At 43.4% G+C, this 21,655-nt stretch overlaps 1 protein-coding gene across 1 annotated transcript in view; it reads right to left on the reverse strand.

Moving 5' to 3' along the window:
• SLC35F1 (solute carrier family 35 member F1) overlaps window positions 1-21,655 on the reverse strand; it is a 414,631-nt gene that overhangs the window by 20,000 nt on the left and 372,976 nt on the right. Inside the window, exons 6-7 of the mRNA XM_032651819.1 lie at window positions 18,685-18,737; window positions 11,335-11,489 (exon numbers count right to left, since the gene is read on the reverse strand). Of these exons, the coding sequence (XP_032507710.1) occupies window positions 11,335-11,489; window positions 18,685-18,737 (208 nt within the window). The remainder of the gene's footprint in view (window positions 1-11,334; window positions 11,490-18,684; window positions 18,738-21,655) is intronic.

Here is a 21,655-nt window from a genome sequence, read left to right on the forward strand (position 1 = left end):
GCAATACATAATTTATCCAATACTTTTAAGTGAAGAGCATGAAATACAAGCACTCAAAAGTCTACCATCCTTGATAATGGTGCTACTTATTGAGTGGTCACTGTGCCAGCTACAGTAGGTGATTGACACACACTATTTCATTACTGTAAGGACCCCTAATGCTACCAGTTATACAGTATCCACTATTGTGACCCCCATTTTGCTGATGCGGAAACTAAGGTTGAGAGAAATTAAGTAACTTTTGCCCCTGGTAGCATCAGGGGTTCTTGTATAGAATTCAGAGGGTCTTCAAACCTGGACAAGAAACCCGGATTTTTAATTTCATTGACCTCTAGCTGACATTTAACACTTCTTTGTCATAAATGTAAGCAATGAGCTACATTAGTATTGTTGTACCATAGGCTCTTTTGCAATAGAAATCACATGTATTTTTTTTTTTTTTTTTTTTTGCCTTATGCGGGCCTCTCACTGTTGTGGCCTCTCCCCATTGCGGAGCACAGGCTCTGGACGCGCAGGCTCAGCGGCCATGGCTCATGGGCCCAGCCGCTCCGCAGCATGTGGGATCTTCCCGGACCGGGGCACGAACCCATGTCCCCTGCATCGGCAGGCGGACTCCCAACCACTGCGCCACCAGGGAAGCCCCACATGTATTTTTTTTTTTTTTTTTTTTTTTTTTTTTTTTGTGGTACGCGGGCCTCTCACTGTCGTGGCCTCTCCCGTTGCAGAGCACAGGCTCCAGACGCGCAGGCTCAGCGGCCGTGGCTCATGGGCCCAGCCGCTCCGCGGCATGTGGGATCTTCCCGGACCGGGGCATGAACCCGTGTCCCCTGCACTGGCAGGTGGACTCCCAACCACTGCGCCACCAGGGAAGCCCCCCACATGTATTTTTATATCACACTACAATTGCACAGATGTTTCCAAATATTGCTTACACTCGTCACTGCTTTGAAATGATAATAGTTATTAGATGTGCTTCCAGATCTTGTGGTTTGTATATTACTATTACATCACATTTAAAAATACTTTGATAACTTCATTTTAATACAACCAGCCTGCTTTGTAATGCTACATATTTTATTTTAGACATTTAGAAGCATTGAAAAAGCGGTCTTCAGGCTTCACCAGACTGCCAAAGGGACACATGGCACAAAAAAGGTAGGGGCCCCGGGGGCTTCCCTGGTGGCGCAGTGGTTGAGAGTCCGCCTGCCGATGCAGGGGACACGGGCTCGTGCCCCGGTCCCGGAAGATCCCACATGCCGCGGAGCGGCTGGACCCGTGAGCCATGGCCGCTGAGCCTGCCCGTCCGGAGCCTGTGCTCCGCAAGGGAGAGGCCACAGCTGTGAGAGGCCCGCGTACCGCAAAAAAAAAAAAAAAAAAAAAGGTAGGGGCCCCTTGGTAGGGAGTGAGCTGAAATGCACACACAGGTGGTCTGACTCCAGAACTTGGGCTCAGGCTTGTGACAACTCTGTCATTCTGCCTGCCCTTGGACTTGTGTTCACATTTTGGTGAAGATATTTTCAGCTCTCTCTCCAATTTGGAGAGAATTGATTAAGTGGTGATTAGGCAAACTCAGGGAAAAGTCAACGAAACATTCTTAGGGAAAAAAAACCTTTCCCTTCTTCCTCTTATTCTCAAGGAGGCAGGGGAATTGGGGCTTGCCATTATCTGGGCCTCTGGGGTGAACTGGGGGAGCAGTTTCAAGGCCACCAAGGAACTGTACCCCTGGGAGTGGGACAGGTCATGGACCAAGTTGACTTACAAGTGTAAAGACATCAGAGACATTCTCAAACAGAAGAAAACCCAGAGATACCACACTTGTGAACTCTTGGGGAAAAAATAAAACCAAATTCCTTAATGACAAAATCCAGTCACTCAAAAGATTGGAAAGGACTGGGTGCAGTGCTCAATTTTTAAAACAAAAAACCTCTCAATAGCTATAAAGCTCTGAGAAAAAGAAAGTGTTACCTAAAAAAAGTTCTCCTTTGAATACAAACATAAGACATATTTTCAAGGAAGCAGAGAATACTTCCTGACAGACCCACCACTAGCCCAGGGGCACTTTTGCAGTGACTATAAAGTCTCCCCTCTTCAAGGCACTTGACCATCTGCTGGAACATATTCCTTATAAATGGACAAATTGCACTGTGGACAGCCTGGACAACCATGCATGGCAGCCCTGCTTCCTGACGATACCAATAGTGATGAAATCCAGCCAAATAAGAGAAAAATCAAGACAAGGAATTCAGAAAAGAGCCTGGATTTCAGAGACTGGTGGTATAGCAAATGTAGTAAGTATGGAAATATAGGCTTTAAAACCATAGGGATTATACTGATAGAAATTAACTACTAAAATAATTGACAACATAAAAACAGTACAACAGAAGTCAGGAAATGAAGAAGGGATAATATCAATCATCCCTCATGGAAGGAAATAGATAAAAACTCTCAAAACTTTAAGTATAGAGTTTAAAAGAAATCTTCCATCTATAGTAGCCCCTGGAGATGTATAGAGTGATGTCTCAGCTTTAGGCAAGACAATGTTTGAGCTGATCTTTGTTCTTTATCTCAGCAAACTGATGCTCTGATTTCCATGTGCTTGGGTCATCCATGGGAGATGGATCCATACAGGTCTGCTGACAAAATTAGGTGTCTGACTGTGCAGGAGGGGGCCAGGCTATGCACCCTGATGACAAACACATCCCATGCATTCTCTTGGAAGACAGCTAGCTGTTTTTTCCTGGCTGTGTTCCAGTCCAAACACAAGCCTTTCCATATGAAACTTCTGCAACACTTCTAGCTCATTCCATTTTTCCTTACAGCTTGTCCTGATGATATGAGTTCAGAATATCTGTTTGTGATGTGGAATTTATGAATAGATTCATGTAGAAGGAATTTTGACTTCTGGCTGTAATTCTGGACCTGCCGCACAATTTATCCCCAACTTCTCTAATCCTTTCAATATTTCTGGTAAATGGAAATTGCTAATATGGCAGATACTGGCTACTCATTCACTAAACAAACCTGTTTTCTTTTCTTCCCGCACAAACAGCTTGACTACATTTCCCAGCCTCCCTTGCAATAGAATGTGGCCATGTGACTGAGTTCTGGCCAATAGAGTGAGGAGGAGGTTATATACATCACTCCAGACACAGCCATAGAAGTCTCTAGGCTGTCTTACAGCGAGCCCTGAAGAGGACTCCAAGAGCCTAGCCCAGGAGCAGGCAAACTTTTTCTTAAGGGGCTAGATAGTAAATATTTCTGGCTTGTAGGTCACACAGTCTCTGTCACAACTACTCAGTGCTGCTGTTGTAGGGCAAAAGCAGCCATGAATAACATACAAAGAAATGGACGTTGCTGTACTCTGAGAAAATTATATTTACCAAACCAGGAGGCTGGCTCACAGTTCATAGTTTGTTGATCCCTGCATCAGAGGATGGCAGAGCCACAAGATGGAAGGAGCCTGGGTTCCTGAATGGCTGCCTGGGAAGCACTCCCTTCCACCCATGAAAGCACTTACTCTAATTCTGCAAGATGGAAACTTCAAAAGACACTGTACTGAGTTTCCAGGCAGGGGGAAAGCAAGTCTAAACATTCATTGCTCTCACACCTGGGTATTTCATGTGAAATGCTTTGGGGCCTCAGTGATGCTAGTTTCTCCAATTCTCTACTCACCAGTGACAGTTTAAAAAATATGAAGAGTCACAAAAGCTGTGTCAGTTTTAAAATCTCCCATTAATAATTGCATTAGGGAGTATTATACTTAAAATTCACAGCCTTTTAAGATGCTGTTCTTACAAAAAGAAATATAACTGGTTACTTATGCAGGTATTTTTATAAATAAGATGTGAAGTATTGCTTTCTGGTCATCAGCCACCACAGGCTGGAGCTGCCCGCCTTGGCTTTTCAAGTGCAGTTCCATTACTGAAATTGCTCACTGTCGCCAAGGATCAACAGGGTTGCTTGGATGCAGATTCATATCTGTGGCTAATGAAAGATTCCACTGTTGATGCAATCTCTACAAACTCTGGCATTGAAACTCAGATGTCAAGGATGCTTGAGATTGCTGGCCTATTCAAGTTTCAGTGGTTTGGAATCTCATCCTTTGCATTAATCCGCCTGGTGATTTCTGCTGTTCTTGTCACCTTTATTTATAAATAGTTAAGAACCAAAACAGTGCTTGGAGCACAGCAGGCATAGAATACATAAACATTTGCTGAATGAAGTTCTTTTAAATTTAGTACACAACAACATATTATTAAATTAGCCCCACATCCAGAGTTGTTAAACTTTTCTCGCCAAGTCTCCTGTAACAACAATAACAACAAAACTAGTAAGAGAAACTGGTGCATGCTCGGAGGTAATTTTTAGTGGCTGACAGAGAGGGTCAGGGTGGATCATAGCATGTTATCTGGATTGCCTGAATAGGCAGTTGATGATGTAAGAAACTTTTCTGATTACTTGTTGAAAATAACTCGCAGCAATTATAAAAATTTATCTGGTATAAAAATGCGACTAAAACATACAGATGAAGTTCTCAAAAATTCACGTGAATCACATTACCCAGAATAAAGCGGCATTCTTAGACAAATGATTTTGAAATCTCTCTCCGGCTTTTTTTTTAGTAGTGAATATCTGGATGGTAAAAAGGTCTTCCTGATGTAAGTGTGTAAGTTTTATGGTGCCCTTACCTTCCTGAAATATTACTCTTTCACTAGGATCACCTGTGGTTTCAGGCTGTTCGATATGGGGGGCCAGGTAAGCCAATGGCCTAAGTGGAGTGTTTAAAGGGGACTTGGAGAGAACTTACATTGTGCATTTCTTTCTCCATCAGTTTTTTACTTATTTTGATAAGGCTATAAAAATAATCACTTCTTATGAAATTACGCTCAACTTTATTACAGCAATTCTGTGGCAATATTAAGCCTTGAAAAGGTAATAGCGAAGTATGTGAAGTAAGCCATTTTCTAGTTTAAATGTCAGGCCAAAGGGAATACCCTGCATATTCAACACTGGCACCTTTTTTCCTGAAGAATGTTCAGCACGTGACGGCCTATCTCGAAAGAATGATTGACATTTTATTTTAACAACACTTGAAATTTTAAAATTTATGGCTATCACCTAAAAATTCTATTATAAGCAATCTAATAATCAAGGAATTCAGCTAAAAATGACTGATACAATATTTTCTAAATTTTTATGCATGAAACCCCAGTTTTGCCTTTTCAAATAAGGAATAAGAGAAATCTCTAACAAAACTGTTAAAAGCTACACATCCAGTTATAAAATCTGAAAATAAGAGTAACATCTTAAAAATGGAATGAGATAGGGATTACTAATCCCGAACCACACATTCAATCAGAGAAATGCATCACCATTGGTCACCTTTCAAAAATTACACAATCCCTTCAAAAACTCCCTAAGGCAAGTCTAATCACCTTGAAGTTGGACGAGAATGAATAGCTGGTTCAAAGCCCTTAAACAGTAAACAGAAGCCACAAATTCAATCTAGGCTCCTTTGACTCTGCAGAACAGGCTCTTTTTGCCACAGCAGACTGCGGAATTCACGCTTCACACAGCAGACACTGAAGCGGTCTTCTCCCCCCAATTCATCTTCTCACCACCTGACTTAGTGTTTTCTTTGTTAAAGTGCCAGATTAGCAGGTAACATAACTACTTCAAAAAGCAGTTGGGAAATTCAACAGATCACAGTGTGTGTAAGTGGAGAGTACCTTCATTGCCCAGATTTGGCTTCCGAAGACCACATCCACATGTCCCAGTTGGTCCGGCTTGGAGACATTGTACCCTTATTTGTGTTGGTGTAAATTATTAATGGGTCTCCTGTAGTTGGCAGAATGATGGCCTCCTCAAAATGTTCACACCCTAATCCCTGGAAGCTGTGAATATGTTACCTTACATGGTAAAAGGAACTCTGCAGATGTGATTAAGTTACGCATTTTGAGATGGTGAGATTATCCTGGGTTATCTGGGTGGGCCCAATGTAATCACATGAGTCCTTACAAGGGAAGCAGGAATGGCAGTCAGATTTGAAGATGCTCTACTGCTGGCTTTGAAGATGGAAGAAGGGGCCACGAGCCAAGGAAGCAAGCAGCCTCCAGAAGCTGGAAAGGGCAAGGAAACAGTTTCTCCCCTAGAGCCTCCAGAAGCCACCCAGCTCTGCTAACACGATTTTAACCAAGTGAGACTTCTGATCTCCAATACCCTAAGGTAATAAATCTGTGTTGTTTTTAACTATTAAGTACATGGTAATTTGTTACAGTAGCCACAGGAAACCCATACCCTTTCAATTTCAAAAGTGTCCTTGTGTTCAATAAACAAGGGGATAGAGTTCATAACTGGTCAAGCTTTGACCTTGAAAAGCCAACACACCATCAACTTGAAAACTTCCTATGTGAATCTCTTCCTGGGTTTGGTTTTAAGGGGTCTCTGAGGCCCAGTAAAGCTCATCTCCTGTAATTTCCATGGATTGCTATAGATTTACTGTTCTGGATTCAATAGTGTTGTTAGGTACTAAAGAACAGAAATATATGACCACTTCTCAAAAGTCTTGTAAAACTAGAGTTTGCAAGAGCACTATACCACGTAGATAGTCCACTTCAGAATTAGGTCTTTTGCTTCCCTGGGATGTGGGGCTTTATCGCTCAGTCAGCACAAGAGGTAGAGAAGCTGCAGACAGTGGACTGATGGGTGGGGAAAGGAATGGATTTTTTCCAAGGACGGAAGGTGAGAAAAAGCAAATAATCAATGTTGGGCAGGAGAGCTTCATTTAATTATTTAGTTCTGCCTGAGTAAGCAACATCTGTGAGCAAACAGCCCTTCTCTCTCAACTTGTAGATATTTATAACCAGACCAGAAGCTTGTTTAAAGACATCATGATTAGGTGAAAGGTAAACTCTGACTGCAGACTGTAGTAAAACCAAATAAGATCAGGTCACGGGTTAATCGTCGGTACTGAAGTGTGAGTCCCCTCCCCGTTATCCCTCTCACATTCTTGCCCAGCTTCCTCCAGTGAGGGGAACCCCCAAGACAGTCTAGTCCACTTTCGAATGACTAATTGCTAACAAGGTTTCTTTCTATTTCACTATAATCTTATAACCTTCACCCTTTGGTCCTAGTGCCACCTGTTTGCAGCCACATAAATTGTCTGAACCAATGACTCAGTTCTGGCTGCACACTAGGGTCAACTGGGGAGTCTTTAAAAATCTAATGCCCAGGGCTTCCCTGGTGGTGCAGTGGTTGAGAGTCCACCTGCCGATGCAGGGGACACAGGTTCGTGCCCCGGTCCGGGAAGATCCCACATGCCGCGGAGTGGCCAGGCCCGTGAGCTATGGCCGCTGAGCCTGCGCGTCCGGAGCCTGTGCTCCGCAAAGACAAGGAAATATATACATGCTAAGTTTATTTATTTATTAATTTTTTAAAGATTTTTTTTGATGTGGACCATTTTTAAAGTCTTCATTGAATTTGTTACAATATTGCTTCTGTTTTATGTTTTGGTTTTTCGGCTGTGAGGCATGTGGGATCTTAGCTCCCTGACCAGGGATCGAACCCACACCCCCTTCACTGGAAGGCGAAGTCTTAACCACTGGACAGCCAGGGAAGTCCCTACATGCTAAGTTTAAATAAAGCATGTAACAAAGCAGTATGCATGGTGTAATTAAATTTTAAAATATATATGAACTGCAAATATGTGTACTACAAAAGTAATATGCCCTGTAAATGGTACCAATGTATAACAATACGTATCTGTATTTTCTGACTTTCTCACAACTGATATGTATTTCTTTGTAACAAAAGATAACAGGTCACTCAAGAAAACATTTTGGAAGTTTCTTATAAAACTAAACATGCTACAACCATAAGTCCAGCAATTGTACTCTTGGTTGTTTATTTCAGAGAAATGAAAAATCTGTTCACACAAGAACGTGTACGTGAATGTTCATAACAGTTTTACATGTAATAGCCTCAAACAGAAACAACCCAGAGCCCTTCACTGAGTGCGTGGTTAAGTAAATCGTGGTACATCCATACTGTGGAATAGTACTCAGCAATAAAAAAGGAGCTACTAATATATAAAACAATATGGATGATTCTCCAGAGATTTACGCTGAGAAACTATGCTGTGAAAAATGTCGATCCCAAAAGGTTACATACTGTATAATTCCATTTACATGGAAGTGACAAATTTAGAGAAATGGAGAATAAATTAGTGGTTTCAAGGGGTTAAGGAGGTGGGTGAGAGACAAGTAAGCATGGCTATAAAAAGGCAACAAGAACAACCCTTGTAGGGATGGAAATATTCTGCATGTTAACTGTGTCGATGTTAATATCCTGATATTATACCACAGGTTTGCAAGACGTCACCAATGGGGGAAACTAGGTAAAGGGTAATTGGGAACTCTGTATATTTCTTAAAACTGCATATGTATCCACAATTATCTTGAAAGTTTGATTTAAAGAAAGACAATAGGAATGAATTCTAACTAGAGAAAACACCTATTGTGTTTTCTTACCTTAAGGAAATTTATCTGTTAAATGGTGACAGTGAAAATCATTGCTTTAACAGTGAAATATATAGTGAAAAGCATTGCTTTAAGAATTAAAAAACATCTATGACACCTCCAAATAGGTGAGTACAGGAATGTAAGTTTTGGATAACACAGGTTCCCTTCTGATGGCACGATGGCAGGGTACTACACGGTTTCCTCCTCCCCAAAGTTACTTATCCTAAGTTAGCAGTAACATACAAATGATGAGAGAAGAAGATGAATTTGGGAGAATTAGAATTTACCTGGTTCATCAGCCTTCCCAGTTTCTGATGCTTGTTTATGTAGAGAGCCCCAGGTCTAACCAAAAGTCAGTGGAAGTATGAGGAGTGACAGACTCAAATATGAACAAGCACTGCTCAGGGACCCCTTTTCAGGTGTTTGTTCTCAAATTCAGAGAACATCAGCCTCACGGAGGAGCAGACTCCCCCAGGTGCATCCCCAGATGCTGATTCTGTGGCTCAGGGGTGTGGCCCGGGAATCTGCATTTTTAGCAAGTACCCCTGGTGAAAGCAGACTTTCCAGAACACTGCTATGGAGGATGCTGAGAGCCAAACTGGATCCGGACTGCCCAAGAAGTGACCATAGTCCTTCCTCAAAACAATAGGTTTCAGGGCTTCCCTGGTGGCGCAATGGTTGAGAGTCCACCTGCCGATGCAGGGGACGTGGGTTCGTGCCCCGGTCTGGGAGGATCCCACGTGCCACAGAGCGGCTGGGCCTGTGAGCCATGGCCACTGAGCCTGGTGCGTCTGGAGCCTGTACTCCGCAACAGGAGAGGCCACAACAGTGAGAGGCCCACGTACCGCAAAAAAAAAAAAAAAAAAAAAACAATAGGTTTCAGTCATCTTTCCTCAAGGACGATTAAAGGGATTCTTCTAGCTGGACCTTATAAAGACAATTACAGGAGGAAGTGCTGAGAACAGAACTCATCCACAACAGATGTGGATGCTTAGCTGTAGAGGAGAGACAGAAAAATGGCAGCTACTGTGCTATACTGATGAGACCCCGGCTGAGCAGTCCCCAGGGCTCTGGAAAAGAATCGGGTGTGTTTGGAGGGGGATTCTGAGGGAAGGTAGTCCTCCTAACACTGGTGGGGAGCAATGGGGGGAACACGCTGAGACTTTACTTTTTACCCTTATGAGGACCAGGGTGCACTCAGGAAACAGACTGTACCAACTAGACAAAACAAATCACCAACAATGTACAAATGCTGTCCAGCAATAGACAATTTCTTTAAGCTGCCATTTTTGCCACCACGCTTGGCAGAAGTTTCCACGTAGAACAGGGACTCAGCACTTTACCCCTATCTGCTGCCATGGTTGCTTTCGTCACCTCTCATCTTCCAGATCTGTTTCTGGTCCTCCCAGCTGCCAACCTTGTCTGTGACCTCTTTTCCACCCGTGTCTGCTCTTCTTGGTCTGTTCCTTGGCTATGATTTTGGCTTAGCACAGGAATATATCTGACCATTCACTTCTGCTGCTTGGCCTCTGGTCATCATCTCAAGTACTTACTCCCTCCAGCTCAGCACTTCTCCGGGAACCTCCAAACCTAGTGTGACCTGGTTGAACATGCCCTGCCCACCAAGATGCCCTATCAACTGGCCACATCCGTGAGATGATGACATTACCTGTAAAACTGCTGGTGGAGCACTTGGCTAGAAGTGGCCCAGAGCAGCGCCTCTGTTCTTCTGTCTCTTCTTCTTTGGCCTGTCCTAATTCGGTCTTATCTGTTTGGGTATCCCTTACTTGTCCTTTTTCACACTGACCTTTTTCATAGTCCCCACTGACCCTTATCTTATAGGACTAGTTAAGGAATGGCAAGCGGGTCTCTTCTCACATACCAACTCTAGTCAATTGTTAATGAATCAGTGAGTGCAGTGTTTAAAAAATAGCCTCTCATAGCACACCTCAGTGGGCCATAACCGATGTCATGCCTGCCTTGGGTGAGGATGTGGGTAGAGTCTTACACTTGAAGAGACTGCCATCTTTGTACTGAATAGTTTCTTCTTTAGGGCTGATATAATAAAAACTATTTTGAATGCATTAGCATTTTCCATTCACATTTGCTATAAAAATACATGCAAAACAGAAACTGCAGGAACTGTGTCTTTTCTCCAATGAGAATACACTCTTCTGGTGCCTTTGGCAGAAACCATTTGGCAGTTATAGCTTGAGAATTGTACAAGTCTCCCTAGCTTTAGGCTGGAAAAAGAGTAGCTTCTGGGGTGAATGATGTCAGAAAAACTGTCCCCCATTATTTGAAAGCCTTTCCCTCTAGAGCTGTTTCTTTTTTTTTTTTTAATGATTTTTTTTTTTTTTTTTTTTTGTGTGTGTGTGTGGTACGCGGGCCTCTCACTGCTGCGGCCTCTCCCGCCACGGAGCACAGGCTCCGGACGCGCAGGCCCAGCGGCCATGGGTCACGGGCCCAGCCACTCCGCGGCATGTGGGATCCTCCCGGACCAGGGCACGAACCCGCGTCCCCTGCATCGGCAGGCGGACTCTCAACCACTGCGCCACCAGGGAAGCCCTAGAGCTGTTTCTTATCTTTCACTATCAAATGTCTGTAGTGACTAGTCTCTTACGACAAAATGTTGCTTCAGTCTTGTAGTTGGAATGTGAATACCCAGGTCATGGGGGTTAGCACACAGAGGTACATTCCTGCTTCTCAATGCAAAATCACAAAATTGGGGCAATTCCACAGCAGAGTATTCCTACCTATATGCATTCCTTCCTACAAAGTATCATCTTCAGAAAGGAGCACTGACTCCACTTACCTTGTAGTGGAAGAGAAACAATCCACAGAACAAGCTGTACAGATCTGCGGTGAGCAGGGAGAGGTTGACCGAAGTGGCGCTGGTTTTCTTTATGACCACTGGCATGAAGCTGTAGAGACCAAACATGCAGGCACTAAAGCCAACGTACAGCAGTCCTGATGGGGAGAGGAAAGAGAGGCGACGTCACAGCCTCCTCCAGGGCCTCTGTGGATCCACAGTGGGTGGAGGAAGGGGAATGGTGCCCCCGACTTATCCTTCACTCTATTAACGGATGTTTATTATTGGGTGATACACAGCTAAAACATAAAGTAAAAAGTGAAAATCTGCACGTGGAACAAAACCCACACGCTTCTCACACATATATGATGTTTTGCTTCTTCCGGGAAGGAGTACCTCTTAGTGGCCACAGTCAGAACATAGGGTCAAGTTTTCTAAATTCTATTTCTGGTTGTGCTGTAAGTAGTTTCTAGTACCCATGTCTTTTAAAACTTTTTTCATTTCTTTTTTATTTGCAACATAGGAACAAAACTACTTGGTGTCATGTATTGTTCACAATGGTGAATAACTACACAGTCCTTAAAACGGAAGGGCTTACATGACAAAGAGATGTGCACTAAGTCCGAGTACTGCACTGGAGTCCTAACTGTGTGACCTTGGGCAAATCACTTCATTGCTTTGACACAAGATGATCTGTCAGTTTCTTCCAGATCTGTGAATCCTGCTCAGCCCTACCGCCAACACCAGAGTCCTATTCCACCATCACTCTTCCTAGCATACCGTGGGCTCTCACATGCAGGCTCTGCTGTTTTAGAAATAGATAGGTAAATGCTTTGTAGACCATCAAAGAACGAAGTTTTGCAAAACAGAAAGATAAAAAAGAAGAAAAAAATGCCCTTAAAATGCTATGTGATCAGTCCCTCATCCTCTGAAATTCTCTCTCTCTTTCCCTCTCATTATAACTAAATACACAATTGTTAATACTAATTCCATACGTACATAATTTTGTTGAGTCCCAAACAGAAGATTACGGCTAAATCTAGAGTTTGGTTCATCACTTCCTAGATGTTGATGCAACACAAGTGTAGAAAAATTAGGCTCATTTCTCTACCTTGAAAGAATAAGGCATAGAATAAGCATAAGTAACGCGATTCGGTGGATCTCTGGGCATTTTTATATAATAAAATATCCAACATTTCCAAAGGAACCTTGACTACATGTGTCTGCTTTAGGCTGTGGGCAGATTACTTCTCTTGAGCCCTATGAATTTTGGAGGATTTGGTAGGTACTAGACATCCAGTCCCTGTGACTGAGAAGAATAGGGATCCCTCCATAGAGAAATTTGGTTTTTCCATATGAAAAGCATTTCAGGGCATGAATCATTATTCTATATGTTTCTGATATTTAAGGAAAGTTTAAGGAAAGCCATGCCAAATCTATATAAGAATTTTATTTTGAACACTAAGTAAGCAAACTCAGTACAACAGCCCCCTCTAGTGTGGTGGAAATGCCCTGAGGGGAAACTGGAATAATCACTTTTCTCGTTCAGTAAATTATACAAGTCCTCTCGTGGATATTCTATCATAGTAATGTCAGATGGCTTTTGGCTCTCCATCAAAGTTTTAATTCTCTAAAAATGTTCAATTTTCCTGTACTTGGGTTTCATGCTACTTATAATTCATTTCCCTTTTAACCAAGTTACTAAAAATGCAATATTAAATAACCTATGATTAATACATGAAAAGACATAAAAATTAATTCAGTATTCCTTTAAGGAATCTTGAGATGAACAGACTAGGGATAAAATATATCCTAAATTAATCCACTAAAAGTAATCAAACTTGACCAGAACATAGTCCAGGAATCAGAGCCTTAAATTTTTTTTTTTTTTCCAATTATACGTGACTGGGCTAGGAAGTTCCACAATCCTACCCTCCCATCACCTTACCTAGCACACTATGGACTCTCACATGTGAGATCTGATGTTTTATATTCACTCAATTATTCACCCATGTATTCACTGAGTACCTACTATGCTCTAGGGACTCTGCTATGGGTTAGCAATGGAAAACAGGATAGACAGGAAGCTTAGAGTTGGTATTAGTACTATGAAGGAAGAAAAGGGTTGCTATGAGGAATGACAGGGGGCTTGCTTTAGGAGGGGTGGAGGTGGCACTTACCTTGAATGCTGAAGGACTAAAGGAGATTGCCAGGGGGAAAATAATTTAGGCAGGAGGACCTACAAATGAAAAGACCCTGATGGGTTCCAGGAGCTGCCAGAGGCCAGAATATCTGAGCAGGATGAACAGAGTGAGGCAGTGATAAGAGAGGAGGTTGGAAAATTAGGCAGGGGCTGGATTACATGGGGCTTTGTAGGTCTTAGAAAGAAATCGGTCTTATTCTAGTTGTAATGGGAAGCCACTGAGGAGTTTATAGCAGGTGGCTACCGTCTGATCTACATTTCTAAAAGATGACTTTGGTTACTGTGAAGGAGAAAAGCACGGAGGAGACCAGTGAGGAGTGCAGGGTCTCAGTCCAGGCAAGAGATGCTGGTGGCTTTGCTGGGAGTGGCAGTGGAGATGAAGGGAAGTGGCTGGTCTGTGAAGGCTCAACACGCCCTGCTGGTAGACTGGATGTGGGTAGTGAGGAAAAGGACAGCATAAAAGACACCTATGGGTTCACATTGGCTCTGGCTAATTTAGAAACTGGGTGAATCAAGATGCCATTTACTGGGCTTCCCTGGTGGTGCAGTGACTGAGAGTCCGCCTGCCGATGCGGGGGACGCGGAAAAGCTCTATTTTGAACACGTTAGGTGTTAGATGCTTACGCATCATCCAAAAGAATCTGTCCAGTAGCGAGTGGATATACAATTGGCAGCTCAGAGAAGAGGTGTGACTTTACAAGCAAATCGGTGAGCCAAGGAGTGTAAGAAAATAGATACGCAGCAGAGTTTCACGCTACTCATCAGGCTACCTTGAGATGCTCCAAGCTTAACCACTCTGGACCTGTTCTTAAAAACTGCAGAAATTAAATTTAGAGGGATAGGAGTGAAATATATACACCATCATAGTTAATCACTTTGCTGGGTCAACCAATGTTTTTGCGTGTGAATATCCTGTTTTGTGAGCAAAGCATGGTCAGCCAAATGAACACACGATTAAGTGGAGAGTGGGAATGCAGTATTGCTGCAATTTACTGCTTTGTTGTTCTTAGAGGGACATTAGCTAGTTAATGGATGTAAGTGATGCATCTGAAGGCCCGACTTGCTGTGCATGTGGGGTTTTCAAACAATCGACTGACATGATCAAACAAACGGACTGAATTACTTTTTGACTGACAACCGCATGATGGGTGCAATAACTACATTTACAAAGTATATGTATAACCATTTCTTATTTGAAATGATTTCCCTCTCACTCAAGACAGAATTTGGTAGCTCTTGTCCTCACGTACTAAAGAGATTTAAGCTAAAGAAATTGGAAAGAATACTACCAGCTAATACTGATTGAGCACCTGCTATGTGTCATGTACTTTATGTACATTAATTAATCTCCCTAACAGTATAATGCCATTGCTATCCTCTTTACACACGTGAGGAAATAGGCTTATAGAGTGTATCAGTCAAAAAACACAGTCCATACCATGTTCAAAAGAGGAAATATAATATGGGGCACAAGTTAAAAAGGTGTTTGAACGGGTGATGGGGAAACAGGGATGGTGAGGCAACCCGGACATTAGCAATAGCGGTAAATTATTCACACCCCTGGAGCCAGAGGGATCCAGGGAGGAGGCCATGTTACCAGAGGTCAGAAGTCAGGGAAGCCCAGGAGAGGAATAATCAGAGGACACTCAGTCATTTCTAGAGACCTGACCTAAAAGAAGGAGACACACCATGGTTTCTTTCTTCCTCCCACCCTCCAGTCCCCTTCTACTGCTTCCCATTGGCCAAATCTAACTGAAAGCCAGTTAACAAAGCAGCTGGGAAGCATTGTTTGTTTTGCACGAGCCAGTTGTCAGCCTCTGCAATGCAGAGCAGAGTAACGGTAAGAAACAGATCTGTGAGCAAACAGGCAGAAGACAAGCTTATAGAGGTTGAGTAGCTTGCCCTCAGGTCACTCAGGCTGCCTGAATTTAAATTCTGAGCACATACTACTAACCTATGTTGTCTAATTATTATGAAGAGAAATGGGGCTTGGATGAGGCATCCTATTTGACGGTAATGAGCATCTCATTTTATATATGATATATACACAACACATCATATATACATGATACATCATGTGATATGCGCTATATATGCTTATATATGATGGATGTATATAGTACGTGCCTGTGTATGCTGCATATATTTTATCTCATCACTTTCTTTGGGATCCCACTGGTGTCACTGGATCCCACTGGTGTCACTGGTGTTCTTTTACTTCCCTTTGACTAGACTAGATTTTTAAAACATTATTTTTAATTCTTAAAAATAAAGGCAAGGTAAGATGTTTTCTCAGGACATATGCACTAAGGCACCAGGATGGGGGGATGACTCAGAGTGCAAATTAGTCCCACCACAGGCAGCCGTGAGCCCAGAGAAGCAGCCTCCATTCCCCAGGCCTCCAGTTCGGCATCGGTAAAAAGAAAGGCTGTATTTGTAATGATCTTTAAGGTCTTTCCTGCTCTGTGGTCTCATTACTGCATCTTCAGGGAAAGGTCAAATCTCTTGTTTTGGCCTCTAGGACAAAACCGAAATCAAAACCAAAGAAAGCATCACCCCCGGCAAGAAAAGTGAAGCCCCAGCACACCACGAACTGGCGTTGGCTGACCCAACGCACACTTTTTCTTCCTCTGACACTGGACTTGCACGTCAGCTAACACTTGTTCACATGTCCTTCAACACAATATGGCAAAACTGGATAAAGGGAACGCTTAAGCTAGTTATTAGATTTCTGTCTAATCTGTCCACCTGCTCCACAGGAGGACATTTTAGCTCTGTTAGGTCCTACATTTCACTTGAGTTTCATGATTACATAACCAGACCCAGTCGTTCTGTTCAGTAGAGTAAAACAAAGATACAAAAACAAACAGCATCAATAAATGAATGCTATCTTCTTGCTTTTAATTACTCTTTGCATCTTGCAATTGGCCAATATTATTAGAAAATAACAGAATCTGTTAAAAAATGCTTTCCAAATCCAGAAAATATGAAACACGTTTATCACCCCACTTGCTCCATTGAAAAAAAGTCTTTTTACTTTGATAAAATGGCAACCATAGGAGCTGTCCAAGAGACTATATGATGGGGATTACTGATGTGGAGAGAGGGAAGGGAGAGAAACGCATCGACAGATACTGGGAGATACAGTCTTGGATTTTAGTCTCTTAGCTAAGACACTTGGAGCGCTCCACCAAGACACAGTGATCAGAGCTTGGGTGATTTCCCATGGAGCATGGGGAGGCCTTGATGGGAGGCTGATCCCCTTGATGTCTCCTTGCCTCTAGGGTCCATGAGTTCCAGTAGCTGCTATACCATCTCCTGGTTTCCCAGAAAGAAAGGGCAATGCCAAGCCCAAGCCTCCTGCTCTGTCTCCACCGCTTCCCTTTTGTCTATATTTTTGTAAGATGAGACAGGGCAGGACAGCCCGTCTCCTTTGCTCGTCATTCATCTGCTCACTTAACAAACATTTATTCACTGAATTTTATGTGCCTAGAACTGAACCAAGCAGTAGAACATTGTAGTAGGTCAGGATGAGGTAGGAGGACAAAGATGGCCATGGTGTAAAAACACTCAACCCGTACCCGTGCTTCAGAAAGAAAAGATGAAGATTTGGTTCCTTTTCTAGACCATCTGAGCCTCATTTCCAGTCAGAAATTAAACGAATGGTTTTATGATGCGTTCCCTTCATCATCTTGGACCACAGGAGATTGACATTTTAATGGCAATACGAGGGCTCAGAATAAAACTACCTTTTGATGACATATTCAACTAACGCTGAATTATAACAGAACCTTGGTGGACATGCATGTGACATCCACATAATTAGAGGACAAATTATTTTTTATTAGTGCTACTACTATTAATATAAAATTAATTTATACTCATGGACCACTGCATGTGAAGCGTTACCAAGCACAGGTAACATCCTGGCTCTGAGAATCACAAAGGCCAATGCAGCTGTAACCTGCAGCTGGCTTCCTTTCCCAGCCGCCTTCCTCTCCTCCCTACAATCCCTTCTTTCTATTGCTTTTCATTTAATTGTATCAACTCGGGAGAAATTAAACGGCAGGACTCTGTGACAGACACAAGGGCTGGGGAGCCCTTGAAGTCACTAGAGATAACCCCAGGGGCAGCTGTGCATAATTCTGTAGCACCTGGTGTGCCTTCAGGGGCAATTCTGTCAGCAGCAAGTCAACCCTGGATGCTTCAGGGTCAAGGGTAGGTAAAGTGGTGCAGGGAGTTTTATGTCACTGCTGTCCTTGTTCGGAGAAGCAGAATTTGACTGAAGCTGTCAGTTCCATGAAAGCTCATATAAGCTGGAGATGGCTCAAACGGCCAGCTTCAGAGTGGGGAATCACCTGTATTTTCACCCGGGCACACACTTCCCAAGCATACCCATAAGCCAAGCTCTGTGCTCACTGCTGGAACCCAGGCGTCTTGGTGTAGACACTGAGGGGATTTCAGGGCTGAGGGTAGGTCAGTCCCATCTAGGGCTGGCTGAGTGATCATTATTAGAGCATCACCTGGGATCTTAAATCCTTGTCCTAAATTTTTTTTTAGAGAAAAGGGACTTTAGAAACAGGTGGCATCTAGATGCCCTGGCTATTAAGTAGCTCAAAGTCTGTCTGGTATTTTCCACCAAGTCCAGATCAATTAACCATGTCTTTTGTACAAACTGCTCCCTTCTGAAAAGGTTTTTATGGGTTCAGAATGCCCATTACCTTGTTTTCTTTTGTGCCTTTTTGTTAAGTTCAGTTTTTTTCCTTTACTAAAGTGCCACTTTTTAATGATCACATCAGTTTGGTGTTTCTCAGCTGGAGCAAATTGCTGTCATTTGTGTCCCACCACTGCCTCAGGGCATTTTTTCTTTCCAGTTGGTCTTTAACCTAATAACATACTTCTGTGTCTACCCTAATGGCAACTTGGTGATGATAATGGGCAGAGGCTTAATTAAAAAACATTATGAATCATACAGTTCAGTCTCTTCTAGTGTGTACGAATCCCTAAAGTGACAAGGGGGTTTCCTTTTCTTTTGTCCCTTGCAGTCTAAGTCCTTCCCTTGTTTGTGCCTCACCGCCACCAACGTCACTCTCCATACGTTATTTCTCAGGTTTACTAAAAACAGCATCTTAGGTGAGCAAAGCCCTTACCTATTTGCCAATCCCAGGGCACCTTCAACAGCTCCTTGTGCTCCATTATAGCTCTGCGAATTGAAAGAAAGCACACCTGATAAGCAACGCGTCCTACTTCTTTTTTCACTTACCAGATTTATACAAATCATGAAGCAATCAATTGAATTTCAAAAATTACTCTGGATCACACAGAGGCAAGTCTCATTAGGCAGCCCAGCCCAAGGTTTATCCCTGTAGGATCTTGTTTGGTGAGTGAGCCAGTGGGCATGGTGGAGCACAGACCCTCCGCAGCCCTTCTCACCCAGTCTGCCTCTAGCCTCTGCTTCTTCTTGTTTAGATGCTTTCTCAAAAGTATATGGCGAGGTTGCAGGTTTAATCAGTTTTCTGATTGAGCACTCCTCAGGGCAGTGGTTCTCAAACTTAAATGTATAAAACCGCCACCTGGAGAGCACGTTAAAACAGTTTCCTGGGCTTCCCAGGTGGCGCAGTGGTTGAGAGTCCGCCTGCTGATGCAGGGGACGCGGGTTCGTGACCCGGTCCAGGAAGATCCCACATGCCGCGGAGTGGCTGGGCCCGTGAGCCGTGGCCGCTGAGCCTGCGCGTCCGGAGCCTGTGCTCCGCAATGGGAGAGGCCACAGCGGTGAGAGGCCCGCGTACCGCAAAAAAAAAAAAAACAACCAAAAAAACAGTTTCCTGGGCCCCATCCCTTGAAAGTCTGATTCAGTAGATCTGGGTGGGGCTCATGGATGTGTGTTTCTGACAAGTTTTCATGAGGTGCCAGTGCTGTTGGTCAGAGAACTACACTCTGAGAACCACTGTTCTGGAAGAGGGCCAGGAGGGGAGGCGCACGGCTCCACCGGTGTCCCTCTGGTTTCAGTGTGCCCTCAATGTATCCCGTTGGCCAAACACTCATATGCCACTTCCACTATTTTGGCAGCTGTGTTTCTGAAGGGCTCTGTCAGCTCTAATGGCCTATGGCTGAAGCAGATGAGCGCTAGATCTCTGAAGATATTTTTTTGGATCCAAGAATAATAATCCTTAAAATGAGCCATCCATCTACAAAATGTTGGTTAGGAACAGTTGAACTAGGCTATTTCTTTTCCTCTTACAAGCTGACGCACCAAATTTAGGAACTTTAAAATGCCAGCATGCTTTCAAAATGAACCAAAAATAAATCTTTCTTAGAAAGTCTTCCCATGTCCTTGCCTTGTTTGCTATGGAGTTTTTCACCTGCATCTCAGGATACCGAAGTTTGGAGGATTCTTGGAAACAGCCTATTTGCAAAACCAGTTTAAAGTGATACCAAAATAGCTTCCATAAATAATTTCAGACACTGCCCCAGTACAAAGAACTTACTTTGTAGAAAGTGATTTGGTGAAATCAGAATCACTCGCTTTGCAGAGAGGGATTTGTTGAAATTAGTCTGGAGGTTATACTATCCTTCTTTATCTCTTATGTGAAACTAGAATCCACGGCCTTTATTGATGGAAAATTATGCTTTGTTTGACATTTATTCTTGCAACAACTTCTGAGGCCTAGTCAGTGATGACTTATATGTTCCAATGCCAGAATTATTGCAAAATTGTTGTTTCTGACTTTTTGATGCTTAGTGAATGCCTGTGTTATATCTTCACTCATTTAAGGAAAATGGAAACACTAAATTTCTAAGAGATGAATTTGTTTTTCGTTTTTGTTTGGTTTTTTTTTTGGCCGTGCGTACTGCTTGTGGGATCTTAGTTCTCCTACCAGGGATTGAACCTGAGCCATGGCAGTGAAAGTGCTGAGTCCTAACCACTGGGATGCCAGGGAATTCCCTAAGAGATGAATTTGAAATATGGTTCACTTGTGCAAATCCATGGGCAATAAAAGAAAAAAATTTATAAAAGGAAAATTTAAACTATGAGTTTTCTAGTGGTGGTTACTAGTAAGACTAGTTTACTGGTTGTCAGTAGTAAACAGAATTGCCCCTTTTTGGAAGTGCATCAAATCATGGCATTTACACTTAGTTTGTCTGTTTCTCTAAGTAAAACCTCCTTGTCTGGTTTGGGAGAATCAATGTACTTCTCATGTATTCTTGTAAATTATCTTCAAAGTCCATTAAATACATCCATTAAAAATTCATTTAGTTTGGGGATAATGCGGCTTCCGAGTAGCAAACTTTGGTCTCTCTTGCCTCGCGGCCTCGGGGTTTGGGGCCCCGGGGAGGGGACCGCGAAGGTCATGCTGGGGCGGTTCCGCGCGCCGCCAGAGGAGGCGTGGCGGGCCTTGGGGCTCGTTGGCAGCTGCCTGCGGTGCCGGCTCCTCAGCACGGCGAGGCAGCCCCCGCCCGGGTCGTCAGGACCAGAGCCAAAGGGCGGCGGAGACCCCACGCGCCCCTCGCAGCCCCGGGTGAGTGCACACCTGGAGCCCTGCCTTTGCTCGCCAGTCAACCCTGCGTGCCCTTCCCATCCCACTTGGTCATAACCTCAGAAACCACTCGGCCTCAAGTTGTCCTCCACTCCGCCGGTTGACCTCCCTGGGTCACAGAATCTCATCCCGCATTTTCCTCCGGTTTGCACGGACCCTCAGCGGTAAAGAGAACCTCAGAACCGACACCCTCTCCACGTGGTTAGATACCCGGGCTTGGATTTTAGTTAGCTTTTGCGCCAAGAAAATAAGTTTCAGGTATTCTAAGCTTGGGGGCTGGGTCTCAACCTTAAGTTTCCCATGATTGAAGCGCGTCAGAGCATTTTTATTATTTATCACTTGGCTCTCCCTTCGGAGGTCTGGTGTGTATATGCTGAAATTGAGCACATGTGGGTCGTAGTGGCGTGCTGGATATGCCTTTTTTCTTTGGTTTCTCCCGGGTTCTAGTTCTGACCCCAAAAGAACTTAAGAGCCATTAGGCTCTAGTGATAGGCAAGAGAAGTGGTCTTCGGAGCTGGGGGAAGGTTAATGAGTTATTTTATCTTGGGACTTGGAAAAAGTACAAAGAAATAATGATGCAGTT

The sequence above is a fragment of the Phocoena sinus genome, chromosome 12 (genome assembly GCF_008692025.1).
Source record: "Phocoena sinus isolate mPhoSin1 chromosome 12, mPhoSin1.pri, whole genome shotgun sequence".
In the NCBI taxonomy this organism is placed as follows: domain Eukaryota; kingdom Metazoa; phylum Chordata; class Mammalia; order Artiodactyla; family Phocoenidae; genus Phocoena; species Phocoena sinus.